Here is an 18,219-nt window from a genome sequence, read left to right as displayed (position 1 = left end):
TTGCAATGGGAAAACAAAAACAAGTGTTTTATTTTTGGACAACTTCAAGTGGTTCCATCCTAGTTTCAGTCCGTATTTTCCGTTTGGTGCCTAATTAATGTCTCAGGCAGAGATATAGACCTTTACCTGTGGTAAAGATACTGTGCATAGTATCATCAGATGGTTATTTTCGAACAGGGTAACAACACAACCCAGGATGCCTTATTTGGGGGCTCCCGAGTGGTGCAGTGGTCTAAGACACTGCATCTCAGTGCAAGATGCGTCACTGCATCCGGCCGTGATTGGGAGTCCCGTAGGGCGGCGCACAATTGGCCCAGCGTTGTCATTGTAAATAATAATAATAATTTCTTCTTAACTGACTTTCCTAGTTAAATATAAAGCATTATGGTGTGAAATCTGAGAGATATTAGCGGTTGTAGGATATTATGTCCAACTGCTTCCTGGAAAACCTCTACTATGCTATAAGTAGGAAGCTTTAAAAAGTTGTACTAGGAAATGTCCACACTACGTAAACAAAGTATGTGCCGTAAATGCTAGCAGCTTCTCACCTAAGGTAATTAATTACAAGGCCGGAAGTCAAAGGCATAGAATTAACATGAATTCAGTGTATAACATTATTAGCTTTGCATAACATACCGATTCATGTATTTCCTAAGTATAGAATTACAGATAACTGTGCTGCTAGTTTTACAAAGTCGGTTTCATATTTGTTGTCTTGCTTTTCTGCACAATGCCTATGAGAAATGAAGGTAAACTATGTTTATGCTGTGCAGCTCTTTTTGAACATCAGTATTTAATCTGGGGTGTATTCATTACATCTTGCAACAGAAACCGTTTACTGTTTAAAAACCAAACGGAAGCAAACAAAACGGGGAGGTACCCTATCTGAATTTGTCCAGTAGAAACTCTCGTTTTCCGTTTGCACCATAAGAAATGTTATGCAACAGAATCAGCGTAATGAATACACACCTGGTAAGCAGAGGTGTGTAGTGAAACTCTGACTGGTGTAGTAATTGAAGAACCGCCTAAGCAGGACTTGCAGCTGCCTTGTGTTTACTGGATTAGCAAACCAGCACCTTTGCCATAAATCCAGACTGCTTGGCAGTAATGCTCTATGCTAATATACATGGAGGTCATACTAGTCTCTCTCTCTCTTCTCTCTCTCTTCTCTCTCTCTTCTCTCCTCTCTCTCTCTCACAATTTTAATGTGTTTTAGGGTGTATTAGAGCATTTTGATATCGTCACAGATGGTAGTTCTCCTGGTAGTCCACCTGGCATGTAGACTAGAAGTATAATCTGGCGGTACCTTACTATGACTGCCATTAATGAAAGTATGACTAGTCTGCAGACAGACACGCCTGTGTTTACCCTTTGATTGATGTGTGTGACGTGTTGTGTTTTCACCCCTCTCATTGATGTGTGTGACGTGTTGTGTTTTCACCCCTCTCATTGATGTGTGACACAATGTGTGTGTGTGTGTCCAGGCTGACTCATGACATCAGCCTGGAGGAGTTTGAAGACGAGGATCTCTCCCAGGCCACAGAGATCACTGACGAGGCTGGAGCAAGCCTCAACTACGACAACCTTGACTCACAAGTAAGATAAACTACATGTACACACACCAGACCTGGGTTCAAATACTGTTTCAAGTTGTCAATTGGGCTGGGTTTGCAGTTTTGCGACTTATATTGGTCCGTTATGCCAGGCAAGCTCAATCAAACACAGATCAAGTCTTTGCAATTATTTCAAGTAATATTTGAACCCAGTTCTGGGACATGCAGCCTCAAGCTCCTCTGCACCTGCTTCCCTCCACTAACTCCCCCCGACCTCCATTCTACCACAATGCACTCTGTTTGACTTGACTCTGCTGCAGTCTACTTTTCATAATATGAATATTCGTTACAGAGCGTTGAGACGTTGAGATAAATGTTGCTCCCATCGTGTGATTTTATTTTGTGACTGAGAATGAGAGTAGCTGCAGCGATAGAAGAAACAGAGCAAAGTCCGGAGTAGGCCAAAGTCACTTATCAGATGAATGATTGCAGACGGGGATAGTCCTGAAACGCATGTAGTCCAGAGCTAAGTCGATCTAACATATGACACGTCATTACAGCCTGGCCTTCAACCTTTAGCCATGCAGAGACCTACAACACTAGCTGCTAGGGAGAACTCTCATTTTAATATCAGTCAAATGGAGACTTCAGACCAGGCATTCGCTTAGGGGAAGGTTGTAGGAGTTTTAGGATGCCATTGATGTAGCCTCCATTAGGTTTGTGTACATCTTAATATTGTGTGGTTAATGAAATGATTCAGTATTAACATTATCATTAGATTTGACATCAGTTTAAAGACAGTCAGGGTGTTACACAGTGCTGTTGTATTCCTCACAGAACAAAACAATAGCCCTGCCCTGCCTGTGTTTGTTTTCAGGGAGGTTTATCCTGCTACAGTATGATTGGATTAGAATAACATTACAGTGAGCATGAGAGAGAAAGAGCCACAGACTCTGCTGATGTCATTGCTGAGCGCTGATTGGCTGGCTCCGTCTCTGCTCTCTCCCCCTCCCTCCCTCTGCTCTCCTCCTCACTGAATCATTCTCTCTCTCTCTGCTGCAACGCTGCTGCTGTCTGGATCTTCCCAGGACCATGTGACGTGGGCAGCCAGTAGCGAGGCGGGGAAGGCAGACGGGCGGGGGTTTAGGGAATTGCAGGCGGAGATGATCCACTTGGAGCTGATCGATGCTGAGGAGGATATCCAAGAGGAACAGGAGCACTGGGGCCTGATCCATGGTTCCCAAGACGACCACAGGCTCAACCAGGAAGAGAGAAGGGCCATTGTTTTAACGCCTGTCAGACAGAAACAGCCTAATGTGATAGAATCAGAATCTGCGGAACATCGGGTCACTATGGATACGTACAGGCCCAAGAGACCAACCACCCTAGCACTGTTTCCACAGGTGCAGCCTCAGCCTCCCAGCACTCAGGTGGGGGCTGTTTGTTTCTACCCTGTGAGGACACGGATCATCAGATCATCCGTTTGGTTCAAATAATGTTGGATTAGATACAGAATATGTTAGAAATGTGTATCTAGGCAGTAGAGGTCAGATCATAGATCATATTATGTCTGTTTGAATGATGAGATTTGACAGGATAGGATCTGTATAGGGGAATTGTAGAAGCTAGCAGCATCTGAGCACCAATATACAGTAGGGATTCTGCTAATGTTCTCCTCTATGATTCCAGATCATCTGTTTGGTTTAAATCATTCATGGGAGATCAGATAGAATGGGATCTGTATCGGAGGCAGTTCCCCAGGCACCGATATACAGACTTGTCATGTAAATGTCTGCAGTACAACTTAATGTCCTTGAATGAAAAGGATGATCAGTTCTCATGCTTTGCTACCGTGTATTTGGATATCATAATGCTGGAACTCTTGTGGTTCTCAATCAAGGCGTTGTAGTAGAGGGAACGTTCAATCATGTGATACTGAATGGGCTTTTTCTCCCTCCATTTGACGGAGCCAGGGTTTACCACTGTGTATGTAGCATACGCTCCTGTCCTTGGTCTTTGCTGTCTGAAAATAGAACTGTCCTTCTGTGAGTCTGTCAGCTTCCCTGTCAGCTGAATGGCAACAGACAGGGAAGTAAGGGTGTGCTCACCAGTGATAACGATAGAAAAGGACAGGTCAGAGTCCATCAGTGTCAGTCCAAGGATAGGGCTGTTTACAATGATAGTCCTATGTAGAATGGGTAAAGGAATGAGGATCATCTTTCACCCCTTGCATCTTGTTGATCTGTAGTTATTGAAGTTCGACTGTTTCATCTTTCACCTAGGCTATTAGTACAATTCTTGTCATGTGTGTCCAGTATGGAGCCTAAGAATGATATGAACTCACCCTTTCCAGCTATAATCAGTTGAAACCAGTTATAATCAGTTATCACCCGTTGTTAAGATGGTAAAAAGAAAAAGTCCAGAAAATCTATTTCACAAGGACAACCATGATGAGCACAATGTCTTTCTGAGTATGTGTTGAAATTCACAGAAGATCAGGATAAGGTAGTATGACCAGATGTAGGATAATAACCTGCTACAGCTCCAGTATTCACTGTCAGGGTTCCTTCAGATAACCTAACATCACTTCCACGTCTGGGGAGAGGACCTGTGTGTGTGTGTGTGTGTGTGTGTGTGTGTGTGTGTGTTTTTGGTTGGGGGTGGTTTGTTTTTTTTTTGGTTTTTAAACTGAGACCCTGCTGACTGACTGGACTGACTGACTGAACTGGGGTTTCGAAATAAGCACTTGAAATCCTTAAAATACTTCAGCTGTGCTTGTTTACGCTTGCCTGATTTAATGGACCAATAGCATAGTCCCAAAACATCAAACACCGCTCCTCTGGCACTCTAGGCAGACTAAAGCAAATGCTAAACATATTTGAAAGATTTCAAATAGTATTTGAACCCATGGCAACATGGTCCATGAGGATGATAGAGGGATGCCTGTGTGGATGCTGTTCCTCAGGCAGTGTAATCCCTAATTCTGTCCCTGTCAGTCCTGGTCACGTCTCTGTGTGGCACGGCCTGAACTCTGCTCCTGAGCCCTGCTGCTGCTGGTGAGTTGTGATCTCACCCTGTGTTGGGGTTGGAGAGGATTAGGCTTACCATGTTTTATGTTTCACTCCTACTCTGTCAGAGTGGTAGCCTGGTACAGACAGAGACACTTCATTCATAAGGAGCTAATCTCAAGAACTGTGGAAGCTTGATTCAGACTGCCTGCTCTGGTACCAGATCTGTTTCTGCTGTAGCAAGACCCCACAAACTTGTGCTGTAGCAAGGCAGCACTTAGCCTGGTCCCAGATCTGTTATCTGAATGTTGGCACTGCCTATTTTCAGATCCCCCTCGAGATTAAGTGTCTATATACCACACCCAGTCAGGTTTATAATGTGTTCAAGTACATTGGAGGATTTAGCGTTTGTTTAGACTAGAGAGAGGGACTCCCAACCAATATGTCACCATGGCTGTTGCCGTCACTACGTGTCCCACCTGGTTACATCAGGCTGTTGTGATGGATGGGTTGAGGTGTGTGTGTGTAGCCAATGGAGCTCAAGGCAGTTCAATTATCATTACAGCCATAGTTGTTTATTTCAGCTGTGCTTTCATAAGCCAAGCCACTTATGTGATCATGGATATTTGACATGGCACCTACACAGACTGTATAGACTGCTGCTACCAGACTCTTATTATGCTAAATACTGCACAATTTAAACACCCCCCCCCTTCCCTAAAACATGTGTAAATATTGGGCTATAAATTGTGCCTTTCTGTTTTATGCTGATGCTAAAATATGTATTCTATTCTACTGAGACATTTACTTTATGTTCGTATTCTTATCTTGTATTATTTATTTTGCATTGTCGAGAAGGAACCTGCAAATAAGCATTTTGTTGGACATTGTATAGCACGTGTATCCCGTACATACGACTAATTAAACTTGAAACTATAGAGATTCCACTCTTAACTGTGCCAAGTGATTTGTTCAAGATCTCAAAAGACCTGTATCTCTCAGAGGAAATATGTCTAGGCTGTAGCGTGGGCTAACCTGGTTAGGTCGGTGCCATGACTCAGATTACACAGTCAATGGTTATCAGCTGCTGGGGTTGCTGTGGACAGGAGGAAGGAGGGTGAAGTCTTCCGGAGGGGGTTTGTAAAGCTAGGCTCAAATGATGAGTAACCTTACCGGAGACGTGAAGACTTGTTAGCTACCAGAGGGCCCACACAGTAAGTATTGAGTTTGATACCCGGTGGATTTCATAAACTCCAAAATGCCTCTCCTTTATTTCATAAATAGAACCAATTCTTCACGATGAACATTTCAACATCAAACTGTTCTATCAGCACACACACACACCAAAGAAACACATACACACTCTCTCTTTCCTCTGGTTCTGGGGCAGGGTAACCATGGTAACCGTGCCAGTGCCCGGCAGCAGCAGCTGTATCACCACAGTGAGTCAGCACCATCACTGTGAATGGTCTCTATGACAGAGAGTGAGCTGTGTTAGTGTAGGAGCCTTGACTTCCTCCTCTTCACTGGCTCATTCCTGATTCATCTTCCTGGCAGACGGATCTGATTGTGGTGGTGTGTGTGATGTCATCAGGGCTTGGTTAGTCTCGCGCAGAGCCATATATTTAGATGGGTTTAGATTTAGGTGGATCTGGTTCTTCATTCGGCTGCAGGAAGCCTGGAACTGAGGCTAGGGCTGGGTATATGTGATTGGAAACAGACAGTCATTGATCGTAGTGCTGCTTGGCTAAAATAGCTGTTATCTGGGCTGGGTGGGACTGGGCTGGGATGGGGGGGGCTGGCTCTCTGGTAATAATACAAAACAACACTGAGGCTTTCTAACAGCCACTCCTTTGTGAGTGTGTGTATGTGTGTGTGTGCGTTCACTGTACACACATTCCCCTTGCTAACGTGCAATTGTTAGAAAATAAAATTGATGGCCTACTATTAAGATTATCCTACCAAAACTGTAACATCTTATGTTTCACCGAGACGTGGCTGAACGAATAAATGGACAATATAGAGTTGGCGGGATTTTCCATGCATCGGCAGAACAGAGACGCTACCTCTAGTAAGACGAGGGGTGGGGGTGTGTGTCTTTTTGTCAATAACAGCTGGTGCGCGATATCTAATATTAAAGAAGTCTCAAGGTATTGCTCGCCTGAGGTAGAGTACCTTATGATAAGCTGTCGACCACACTATCTACCAAGAGAGTTCTCATATGTATTTTTCGTAGCTGTCTATTTACCATCACAAAGCGAAGCTGGCACTAAGACCTCTCTCAACCAACTCTATAAGGCCATAAGCAAAGAAGAAAATGCTCACCCAGAAGCGGCGCTCCTAGTGGCCGGGGACTTTAATGCAGGCAAACTTAAATCAGTTTTACCAAATTTCTGCCAAATGTGCAACCAGGGGGAAAAAATCAGAGACCACCTTTACTCCACACACAGAGATGAATACAAAGCTCTCACCTGTCCTCCATTTCGCAAATCTGACCACAATTCTATCACTGGAATATGTCCCGGGATTCATGCAATGGCATTGAGGAATACACCACCTCGGTCATCGGCTTCATCAATAAGTGCATCGATGATGTCGTCCCCACAGTGACTGTACGTACATATTCCTAAGAAGGCATGATTTCAAGGCAAATATCAGTATGAGCTAAAGCTAGAGCTGACGCTTTCACAGGAGCGGGAGACTAATCCGGATGCTTATAAGAAATCCCGCTATGCCTCAGACTAACCATCAAACAAGCAAAGCATTAATACAGGATTAAGGTTGAATCCTACTACTACCAGCTCTGACGCTCGTCGGATGTGCACGAGCTTGAAAAATATTATGGATAAGGGAAACCCAGACGAGCGTCCAGTGACGCGAGCCTGCCAGACGAGCTAAATGCCTTTATGCTCGCTTCGAGGCAAGCAAACCTGGAGCATGCACGAGAGCACCAGCTGTTCTGGATGATGGTGATAACGCTCTCGGTAGCCGATTGAACAAAACCTTTAAACAGGTCAACATTCACAAAGCCGCTGGGCCAGACGGATTACCAGGACGTGTACTCAAAGCATGTGCGGCACAACGTCAAGTGTCTTCACTGACATTTTCAACTCTCCCTGCCGAGTTCTGAAATACTACATGTTTCAAGCAGACCACCATGTCCCTGTGCAAAGGAAGTGACGGTAACCTGCCTAATGATTACCGCCCCGTGGCACTCACGTCGGTAGCCATGAAGTGCTTGAAAGGCTGATCATGCTCACATCACACAGCATCCTCCCAGACACCTAGACCCCCTCCAATTTGCATACCGCCCAACAGATCCACAGATGACGCAATTCACATGGCACTCCACACCGCCCTTTCTCACCTGGACAAAGCGCTAGCTGACGTGTGAGAATGCTGTTCATCGACTACAGCTCAGCATTCAACACCAAAGTGCCATGAAGCTCATCAACATAAGCTAAGGACATCTGAGACTAAACACCTCCCTCTGCAACTAGACCTGGACTTCCTGACAGGCACCCCCAGTGTGTGTAAGAGTAGCAACAACACATCTGCACACTATCTTAACACTGGGGCCCCTCAGGGTGTTATACTTAGCCTCCTGTATTCCCTGTTCACCCCGACGCGTGACCAAACACGACTCCACACACATCATTAAGTTTGCTGACTACACAACAAGTGTAGGACCTGATCACCGACAATGATAGAATGGCTATAGGGAGGAGGTCAGAAACTGGCAGTGTTGGTGCCAGACAACACCCTCGTCTCAATGTGATCAAAGACAAAGAACTGATTGTGGACTACAGGAAAAGAGCGGCCGAACAGGCCCCCCATAACATCGACGGGTGTAGTGGAGTGGGTCGAGAGTTTAAGTTCTTGATGTCCACATCACCAATGAACTATCATGTGCCAAACTACCAAGACAGTCGTAAAAGAGGCACGACAAAACTTTTCCCCTCAGGAGACTGAAGATTTGGCATGGGCCCCAAGATCCTCAAAAGATTCCTACAGCTGCACCATCGAGAGCATCCTGACGGTTGCATCATCGCCTGGTATGGCAATGCTCTGCATCTGACCATAAGGCGCTACAGAGGTAGTGCAAACGGCCAAGTACATCACTGGGCAAGCTTCCGCCATCCAAACCTATATAATAGGCGGTGTCAGAGGAAAGCCCTAAAATTGTCAGGGACTCGAGTCACAAGTTATAGATGTTTTCTTGTTACGGCACGGCAAGCGGTACCGGTGCGCCAAGTCTAGACCAAAAGGCTCCTCGACAGCTTCTACCACCCAAACCATTGCTGCTGAACATTAAATTCAGCAAATCATCACTGGACAATTTCAATTGACCGCCCCGCCCCCACCTCTTGTCACACTGCTGCTACTCGCTGTTTGTTTTTTACCAATGCATATTCACTTCGCCCCCACCTACATGTACGGATTACCTCAACTAGCCTGACTCGTTACCGGTGCCCCCTGTATATAGCGTCGTTATTGTTATTCTTATTGTGTTACTTTTTAATATAACTTTTTTTTTTGCCTACTTTGTAAATATTTTCTTCTTCTTGAACTGCACTGTTGGTTAAGGGCTAGTAAGTAAGAATTTCACGGTAAAGTCTGCACTTGTTATATTCGGCGCATGTGGCAAATAATGTTTGATTTGATGTAATGTTTATCAAATTAAAATGTCTCTCTCCCCCGTCTCTCTCTCTCTCTCCCCCCTTGTCTCTATCTATATACCCCCTTCTCTCTTTCTCTCTCTCTCTCTCCCTCTTCTCTCTCTCTCTCTCTCTCTCTGTCTGTAATATTATTGTAGGACAAGGACACTATTAACAACAATTCGTTTGGAAAGAAGGACACGTGGAAGGAGAATGTATCAAACTCCAACTCCTCCTCCCCCCACATAACAGGTGAGAAGGGGATACCCACTGGTTTATACCATAAACATGTACTGGTAGACAGTAACTGTTTTTAGAATAATACCAACATCAACTTTAAACAAAGCAACAAAGTTTGATTTTGCAGAAGTGAAAGTATTAAGGAAATGAATACTTTGATGAAATTTGTCTAGACATGTTTTATTTCATGTCAATGAGCACAGAGTAATTGCACATATTGTAGCCAATGCGACAGTATTTCATTATACTCTAATCCGCTCATTCCTTCATAAAATGACTAGGCCTAGACTACGACTTGAACACTCATCACAGTCATAATGCTTAAAATGCGCAAGAAATAGAACATGTAAGCGGCTTCTCAATATTCTCCTATTTCTATATGACAGAACATGTTGGATTCGAAACCCACCAATGGCTCTCATTATGAAACTCTATACAGTATGCAGAATGGCTCTCATTATGAAACTCTATACAGTATGCAGAATGGCTCTCATTATGAAACTCTATACAGTATGCAGAATGGATCTTATTATTACTGTAGCCCTTAATAATCCTTCACTGTAAAGTTTGGTGACTAATGAATAATCTTTTGTTTGTGTTGTTGTTGTTGTTGTGTGCCTTGTTTGTGTTAAAGGGGATCCCACTAATGAGCAGGTGAATGACGAGGCTGTCCAGCAGCACAACGGTGACGGCTCTGTGGCCAAACCACCACCAAACAGAGGGAAAGAGCAGGCAGTCAAGGCACACAGCAAGGACTACTCCACGTTCATCTCACACGGAGTTGCAGAAACACGGGGCCGACAGCGAGACGCCAAACAGCGGAATAAGAAGCCCTCTGCTGCTCCACACAACCAGGTTACAGCAGCAAAACCCAGAGCAGGCAGCATGAGAGACACGGCTGTGGAGGGGGATAGGAATAGGGATAGTAGCAGGGGGCGAGGAGGAGGACCGGGGCGAGGTCAGGTTCGGGGGTGCTGCCAGGAGGAGGAGCACCAACCAGAGGCCACCGAGGAGATCTACCTGACCCCGGTACACCAGAAGAACCCTGACACTGACCGTGACACTGACCGTCCCTTCCTGTCTCAGAGCAGCGAGGGCAATCGCATGTCTATCAGCTCCGATGCAGAGGGACCCCCAGCATACCCAAACACCACCCTCCCTGACCGAACAAACCCCTCCATCAGCGAGGAGGATGAGGTCTACCTGCACCCCTCTGCACCTCCTCCACGCTCCTCCTCCTCGTGCCTTAGGCCATCCGTCAGTGAGGGAGGGGACCGGGACAGGGGGATGTGGGACAGGGGCTCTAAGTCTAAGGGGGGGTCGGGGGCTCTGCGGACTGCACACACTCAGAGCGCCGAGGCTGATGGCCTGTCTTATGACTCTGTCAAGTACACCCTAGTGGTGGACGAGCACGCCCAGCTAGAACTGGTGAGCTTGAAGCAGTGCTACCATAGCTACATTGAGGACAGCGACACAGAGACGGTGTATGAGTCAGCCAACGAGGAGGACTATGAGGTGGATCACAGCGAGCTGAAAAGAGAAAGGAGAAAGTCATCACGCCTGTCCAGGGCTTCTTCATCCTCTGAGGCAGGTGTTGGCGGGGGACCTCGAACACGCAAATTCCTCAAGGTGTTTGTGAACGGACGTTTACACTCCTCTGGTGAGTTCTGTGACCGGCTGCTGCCATCCTTTTTTAACATTTTATTTTTAAACCTTTATTGAACCAGGAAGTCTCTTGGGATCAATAACCTTTTTTCGAAGGAGACCTGGCTTAAGGTTATGCTGTTTCTCAGTTGTATTGCAATTTCATTGAAACCATATTTGTGAAGGAAGAGAGCTAAGATTACCACTTACCACAAAGGAACTATAAAGGTTACAGAATGACCAGATTCAACATGATTCAGGATTTTTGGACACTATTAATGTGATAGTGCCGTGAAGCTCCTCTCCTGCCTTGTGTCCTCCAGGTGCAGAGTCCTTTGGCCTGTTCTCCTGTGTGTTAGACGGGGTAGAGCAAGAGCAGAGCCACAGAGCTGTGTTCAGGTGAGACATTGTTTGGGGTTACTCTGTACAATAACCTTCATGAATATGCCATTATACAGTGCATTCTGGAAACTATTCAGACCCCTTGACTTTTTCCACATTTAGTTACGTTACAGCCTTATTCTAAAATGGATGAAATAGTTTTTCCCCCCTCATCAATCTACACACAATACCCCATAATGACAAAGCAAAAACAGGTTTCAAACATTTTTACAAATGTAAAAAATTAAATTAAATTAAATTAAATATCATATTTACATACACTACCGTTCAAAAGTTTTGGGTCACTTAGAAATGTCCTTGTTTTTCATGAAGACATACATGAAATGAGTTGCAAAATGAATAGGAAATATAGTCAAGACGTTGACAATGTTAGAAATACTGATTTTTAATTGAAATAATAATTGTGTCCTTCAAACTTTGCTTTCATCAAAGAATCCTCCATGTGCAGTAATTACAGCCTTCCAGACCTTTGGTATTCTAGTTTTCAGTTTGTTGAGGTATTCTGAAGAGATTTCACCTCATGCTTCCTGAAGCACCTCCCACAAGTTGGATTGGCTTAATGGGCACTTCTTACGTACCATACGGTCAAGCTGCTCCCACAACAGCTCAATAGGGTTGAGATCCGGTGACTGTGCTGGCCACTCCATTATAGACAGAATACCAGCTGACTGCTTCTTCCCTAAATAGTTCTTGCATAGTTTGGAGCTGTGCTTTGGGTCATTGTTCTGTTGTAGGAGGAAATTGGCTCCAATTAAGCGCTGTCCACAGGGTATGGCACGGTGTTGCAAAATGGAGTGACAGCCTTCCTTCTTCAAGATCCCTTTTACCCTGTACAAATCTACCACTTTACCACCACCAAAGCACCCCCAGACCATCACATTGCCTCCACCACCATGCTGACAGATGGCGTCAAGCACTCCTCCATCATCTTTTAATTTTTCTGCGTCTCACGAATATTCTTCTTTGTGATCCAAACACCTCAAACTTTTATTTATCTGTCCATAACACTTTTTTACAATCTTCCTCTGTCCAGTGTCTGTGTTCTTTTGTCCATCTTAATCTTTTATTTTTATTGGCCAGTCTGAGATATGTATTTTTCTTTGCAACTCTGCCTAGAAGGTCAGCATCCCGGAGTCGCCTCTTCGCTGCTGACGTTGAGACTGGTGTTTTGCGGGTACTATTTAATGAAGCTGCCAGTTGAGGACTTGTGAGGCGTCTGTTTCTCAAACTAGACACTAATGTACTTGTCCTCTTGCTCAGTTGTGCACCGGGGCCTCCCACTCCTCTTTCTATTCTGGTTAGAGACAGTTTGCGCTGTTCTCTGAAGGGAGTAGTACACAGCGTTGTACGAGATATTCAGTTTCTTGGCAATTTCTCGCATGGAATAGCCTTCATTTCTCAGAACAAGAATAGACTGATGAGTTTCAGAAGAAAGTTCTTTGTTTCTGTCCATTTTGAGTCTAATCGAACCCATAAATGCTGATGCTCCAGATACTCAACTAGTCTAAAGGCCAGTTTTATTGCTTCTTTAATCAGGACAACAGTTTTCAGCTGTGCTAACATAATTGCAAAAGGGTTTTATAATGATCAATTAGCCTTTTAAAATGCTAAACTTGGATTAGCTAACACAACATGCCATTGGAACACAGGAGTGATGGTTGCTGATTATGGCCTCTGTAAACGTGTGTAGATATTCCATTAAAAATCAGCCGTTTCCAGCTACAATAGTAATTTACAACATTAACAATGTCTACACTGTATTTCTGATCAGTTTGATGTTATTTTAATGGACAACATTTTTAGCTTTTCTTTCAAAAACAAGGAAATTTCTAAGTGACCCCAAACTTTTGAACGGTAGTGTAAGTATTCAGACCCTTTACTCAGTACTTTGTTGCAGCACCTTTGGCAGCGATTACAGCCTTGAGTCTTGTGCTACAAGCTTGGCACAACTGTATTTGGGGAGTTTCTCCCATTCTTCTCTGCAGATCATCTCAAGCTATATTCAGGTCTCCAGAGATGTTTGATCAGGTTCAAGTCCGGGCTCTGGCTGGGCCATTCAAGGACATTCAGAGACTTGTCCTGAAGCCACTCCTGCGTTGTCTTGGCTGTGTGCTTAGGGTCGTTGTCCTGTTGGAAGGTGAACCTTCGCCCCAGTCTGAGGTCCTGATACATATGCAAATAAAGTATTTTTTATTTTATTTCTATAAACCTGTTTTCGCTTTGGCATTATGGGTTATTGTGTGTAGATTGATGAGGAACATGTTTTCTTTAATCCATTTTAGAATAAGATTGTAACGTAACAAAATGTGGGGAAAAAGGAAGGGGTCTGAATACTTTCCAAATGCTCTGTACATGGGTTCTACATATATATGAATGCATAAAGCAATCTTACACAGGGTCCTCCTTCAGGAGCTGACAAACGCATTAAAGATTCATTACGTGGATAAACATCAAACACAACATCATAATGGTCTCACATTTAGTTAGTGTCCTCATGTAATCACCACCTCGTTAGTAAGATATTCCATTCTCGCAGTGTTTCATTTGCCTCCACTTTGGAGTGGTTTTCCTTCCCACTGTGCTCCTGCTTGCTCTTTGGGTGTAGGCTGGGTTACTGTAAAGCACTTTGTGACAACTGGTAAAAATGACTTTCTAAATACATTTGATTGATTTATTGATTAACCATGCTGTCTGTGCGATTGACAGGTTTGTCCCTCGCCATGACGATGAGCTGGAGCTAGAGGTGGATGACCCCCTGCTGATGGAGGCTCAGGCTGATGACCTGTGGTGTAAGGCCTACAACATGAGGACTGGGGCCTGCGGCATCTTCCCTGCCTACTACGCTGCCAAGGTCACACAGGAACACAGCAAAGGTATCAAAAATTGTTTATTTCATCCATTACACGGTTTATTATTGTTTATTTAATCCATTATACGGGCTCTGAACATAGCAAAGGTAATGCCATCGATACACTTTGGGCATCAATGTTTGGTTATAGGATCAATAAGGTTATTCTAAGAAATGCCTGAAATTAATTAGCCTGAGTGCCAGTCTGTTCATGCTCTCTTGCCAACTCCTTGCCACTCACTGTCATGCCAAACATGTTTGCCAGTTGGAGTTTTGGCACGAGTGCACGAACAGGATAGGATCTTTAAATAGCATTACTTGGCTTTGAATGAACCTCTACTGTATACTGTGCTGTTGAAATTAAATCTGTGTAGACCAGCATTGAATGTTATTGAACTTTGTCTTTGCCCTCGTCTTACCCAAATAATTCAGCTTTTCACTGCTATTAATAGCAGTATGTAATGCTCCTAACTGTAAATCAAACCGTTCTCTCCTCTTATATCAATTAGATGACAAAGATGACTGGGTTGACAGATTCCGTGTAAAGTTCCTAGGCTCTGTTAACGTACCGTACCACAAAGGCAACGATGTGCTTTGTGCTGCTATGCAAAAGGTAGAGTATTAGCCCCCCCTAGTGGTGGGCTGGAGTTTCTAATCTAAACCCATCCTTTCACAGTCCTTATTTGGAATAATACAGAAGGAATGTGATCTGGAAGCTAAGTGTATTTACAGCCAAGTAAACACGGTATTTGAATCTGACTATGTTGGTCCTGTTTCTGTCAACAGATTGCTACCAACCGGCGGATGACCATGCAGCCTCCCTCTACATGTGTTCTGGAGATCAACATGAAGGGGGTGAAAATCATAGTGCAAGATGAATGCAGGACCTCGGAAAGAGTATGTCTTCTCTTATACCCTAAAATGCCCTTATTCCATGACTGCTAACAACAATAGGTGTTCACAATGCTTCACTGTTATTAGTTTATGCAACAGTGTTCAAGACCCAAGTTTCATTTGGATTAGCTAGATAAACATTTTTATTTCACTTTTATTTAACTAGGCAAGTGAGTTAAGAACACATTTTTATTTACAATGACCGCCTAGGAACAGTGGGTTCAGCTCGGGGATTCGATCTTGCAACCTTTCGGTTACTGACCCAACGCTCTAACCACTAGGCTACCTGCCACCCCTACATGTTGTGGTATGGAATGTTGTAGTCAGACCATAGTTAATCAATCCCACGAGTCATACATATATTAGTCATATTGCAAAATACAATTCTGGAGTGTTTCTGTAGCTGTGGAAGCTACGGTGTAACTAGACCTTTTCAAAACAGTCTTTAGTGGAAGCAGCAGTCTGTTAGCAGGGTGGACACTGCCCTCGTGAGGATGTTTGGGATACTGTGGTAGCTGGTGACATAACCACACTCTTGCATAATGACCACTCAGTTTTAAGACTTTTTAATCCTCCTCACTCGTGGTGCACCAGAAGTGTGCCCTTTTGGACTGGCTTACTGTATGAACAAGCTCTCAGACACAGACCATAGAGTCTCAGCCTAATATTAGGTTATGTTTTTACTGGTATGGCCTGCGTGTCAGTCTGTTTCTGATGATTGAATTGCCATGCCAAACATGAGCAGAAACAGATGGGCTTCCATGCTAGTATGATGCATTCACTCAGGCCCATAGCCACTGTACCATAAAAATAGAATGAGTAGGCTACATTCTATGAGTACTTGTTCTAATTCTAGAACTGTACTGTCTCTGACATCACACGCTAGTGCAGGAACTGACCGTGACTATCTCTAATCTCGATGTATATTTTCACAGGGGGATAAGTGCTTTCACTTTTTTCAGCTTAAGAACATCTCCTTTTGCGGCTGTCACCCAAAACATAACAAGTGAGTAAATTAACTATCATGACACATGCTAAACTAAGGAAGTAATTCAACTTAAAGCTTTACGAATACTGAATGAAAGCAGATTCATTGCATAAAGAAATATGGGTGTTTAAAAAGCTGTAACTCAAGGATACAAAGACTAGCAACTGAGAGTTGCTTCTCAACTCTAGACACTGTATCTGGAGCATATTGCATCATGTCTCTCCCATTGCTCTCTCCCATCCAGGTATTTTGGATTCATCACTAAACATCCTGATCATCAGCGGTTTGCTTGTCATGTCTTCATGTCAGATGACTCCATGATGCCACTAGCTGAGTCTGTTGGGTAATCTCTCGTCCTTTCTCTCTGCCACCCCTTCTTACTATCCACATATGCTAATGAACATGTACATCACACTGTTTATATAACACATTTTTCTATAAAAAAATTACTACTGAGTATTTGTACCTAACTCCTCTTTGTTGTTCCTGTACATATAGGAAAGCCTTCCAACTGTACTACAAGGAAACTGTGGGCTACTCCTGCCCAACAGAGGACATCTTCATTGAATAGCGTTCTCTCAATAGTATATTTCTCCAATATTGTGTCATGATGAAACAACTTGCATGGTGGATTTTAAACTGCATTGAATGGTAACGCTTTGGCCGCCTCCTAAAATAAATCTTTACAATATGCCAGTAAATAACCATTAGTAATACTGATCTGCAACACAATCTACTTGGTGCAGCTTTCTACTCACTGCCATGTTTCTACAGAACAAACATGTCTACAGAAATACCCAAGCTAAAGCATTACCAGTCCCATCCAAAAGAGCCTACATGTATCTTCCTCACAAAGGTTATTGGCCAAAAGTACAGTACTGTTAACTGTAAAGTGTGCAGCCAAATGTGAGGACGGGTACTACAGTACAGAGAAACCAACAAGTAGTTACAGATCACACTCAATATCAAGATAGAATATGTTTATGTGGCTTTATGAGCTATTCCAAATTATATGAGATCACTATCAAGTCACCTGGAAACCTCGTCTCTGTACGGAGGAAGACAGTGGCAGTGATTTCAATCTGTCTACGTGTCCCTGGACTGTTTTTAGTGTCACACTGTTTGATTTCAGATTCAGTTAGTATGTATGTTGGAAAGTTTATTTATGGATTAATTGTCCATCACATCATAACAGGCTTTAAATTAAATGCAGTCCGTCAGTGCATTCTCACCAATTATCTATGTGAAAATGACCTCTGACTAGGGCTTGTCATCTATCTGCCAATACCAAAAAGGTCAATTAACCCTTGTTTTTTTTACTGTATTGAAAGGAATGTAATTTCAATTAAGAAATATAAAATAGTAGTCTGTTATTGAAGAATCAATGTATATTGGTGGGTAAGCAGGTGTAAGGTAAGGATGGTATCCTAATAACATTGTTTCCTACATAATTCAATCACGCTCTATCACATTATATTTGTGGAAATCTATCCGGGTGACCCTTGAAAATGACAATCTATAGACAAAAAAAGCCCTACGTATTAATACTTACTCCGAATGTAACTTGGAAACAATGTTTGGCCAAAATTGTAAGGTGGAATTACTGTATAAGGAAAATATTTCAACAAGTATGATCTTGGCATCACTGTGGTATTACCACTTTAAAAGTCATCCAGAAGGCACTTGTTCTTAAATCAAAACCACAAGTAGTGCCTATTTTCTAATGATTGTGATTACTGTTTACAGTATGTATTTCCTTTTTATTTGAGATGGTTCTCCTGGCACTGTGGGACAGATGTATTTACCTGTACAATAGAAATATGCTGTTTGTCAATGAAATGTCCTACAGTAGGTTTGATCAAACCCAGTGTGTATTGCATGATATCAATGTCAAACAAAACAATGTAGAGAAAGACACAGGAGGTCAATTCTTGTCATTAAATCTGAAGGTGTTTACATCCTCTCTGAACTTCTCTGAAACTCA

At 43.3% G+C, this 18,219-nt stretch overlaps 1 protein-coding gene across 1 annotated transcript; it reads left to right on the top strand.

Annotated features, from left to right (window-relative positions):
- Positions 1-1,378: 1,378 nt before the first annotated feature.
- LOC111962750 (C-Jun-amino-terminal kinase-interacting protein 1) lies at positions 1,379-16,933 on the top strand. The gene is given in 12 exon segments (XM_023986059.2): positions 1,379-1,435; positions 1,438-1,596; positions 2,642-2,983; positions 9,378-9,471; positions 10,094-11,119; positions 11,427-11,502; positions 14,212-14,378; positions 14,863-14,966; positions 15,140-15,250; positions 16,183-16,253; positions 16,480-16,578; positions 16,734-16,933. Coding segments are annotated over 12 exon segments (2,379 nt in total). The 3' UTR covers positions 16,807-16,933.
- The last annotated feature ends 1,286 nt before the right edge of the window (positions 16,934-18,219 follow it).

This window comes from Salvelinus sp. IW2-2015, linkage group LG4q.1:29, assembly GCF_002910315.2.
Source record: "Salvelinus sp. IW2-2015 linkage group LG4q.1:29, ASM291031v2, whole genome shotgun sequence".
NCBI lineage: Eukaryota > Metazoa > Chordata > Actinopteri > Salmoniformes > Salmonidae > Salvelinus > Salvelinus sp. IW2-2015.
This window is presented reverse-complemented; position numbering and strand designations above follow the sequence as displayed.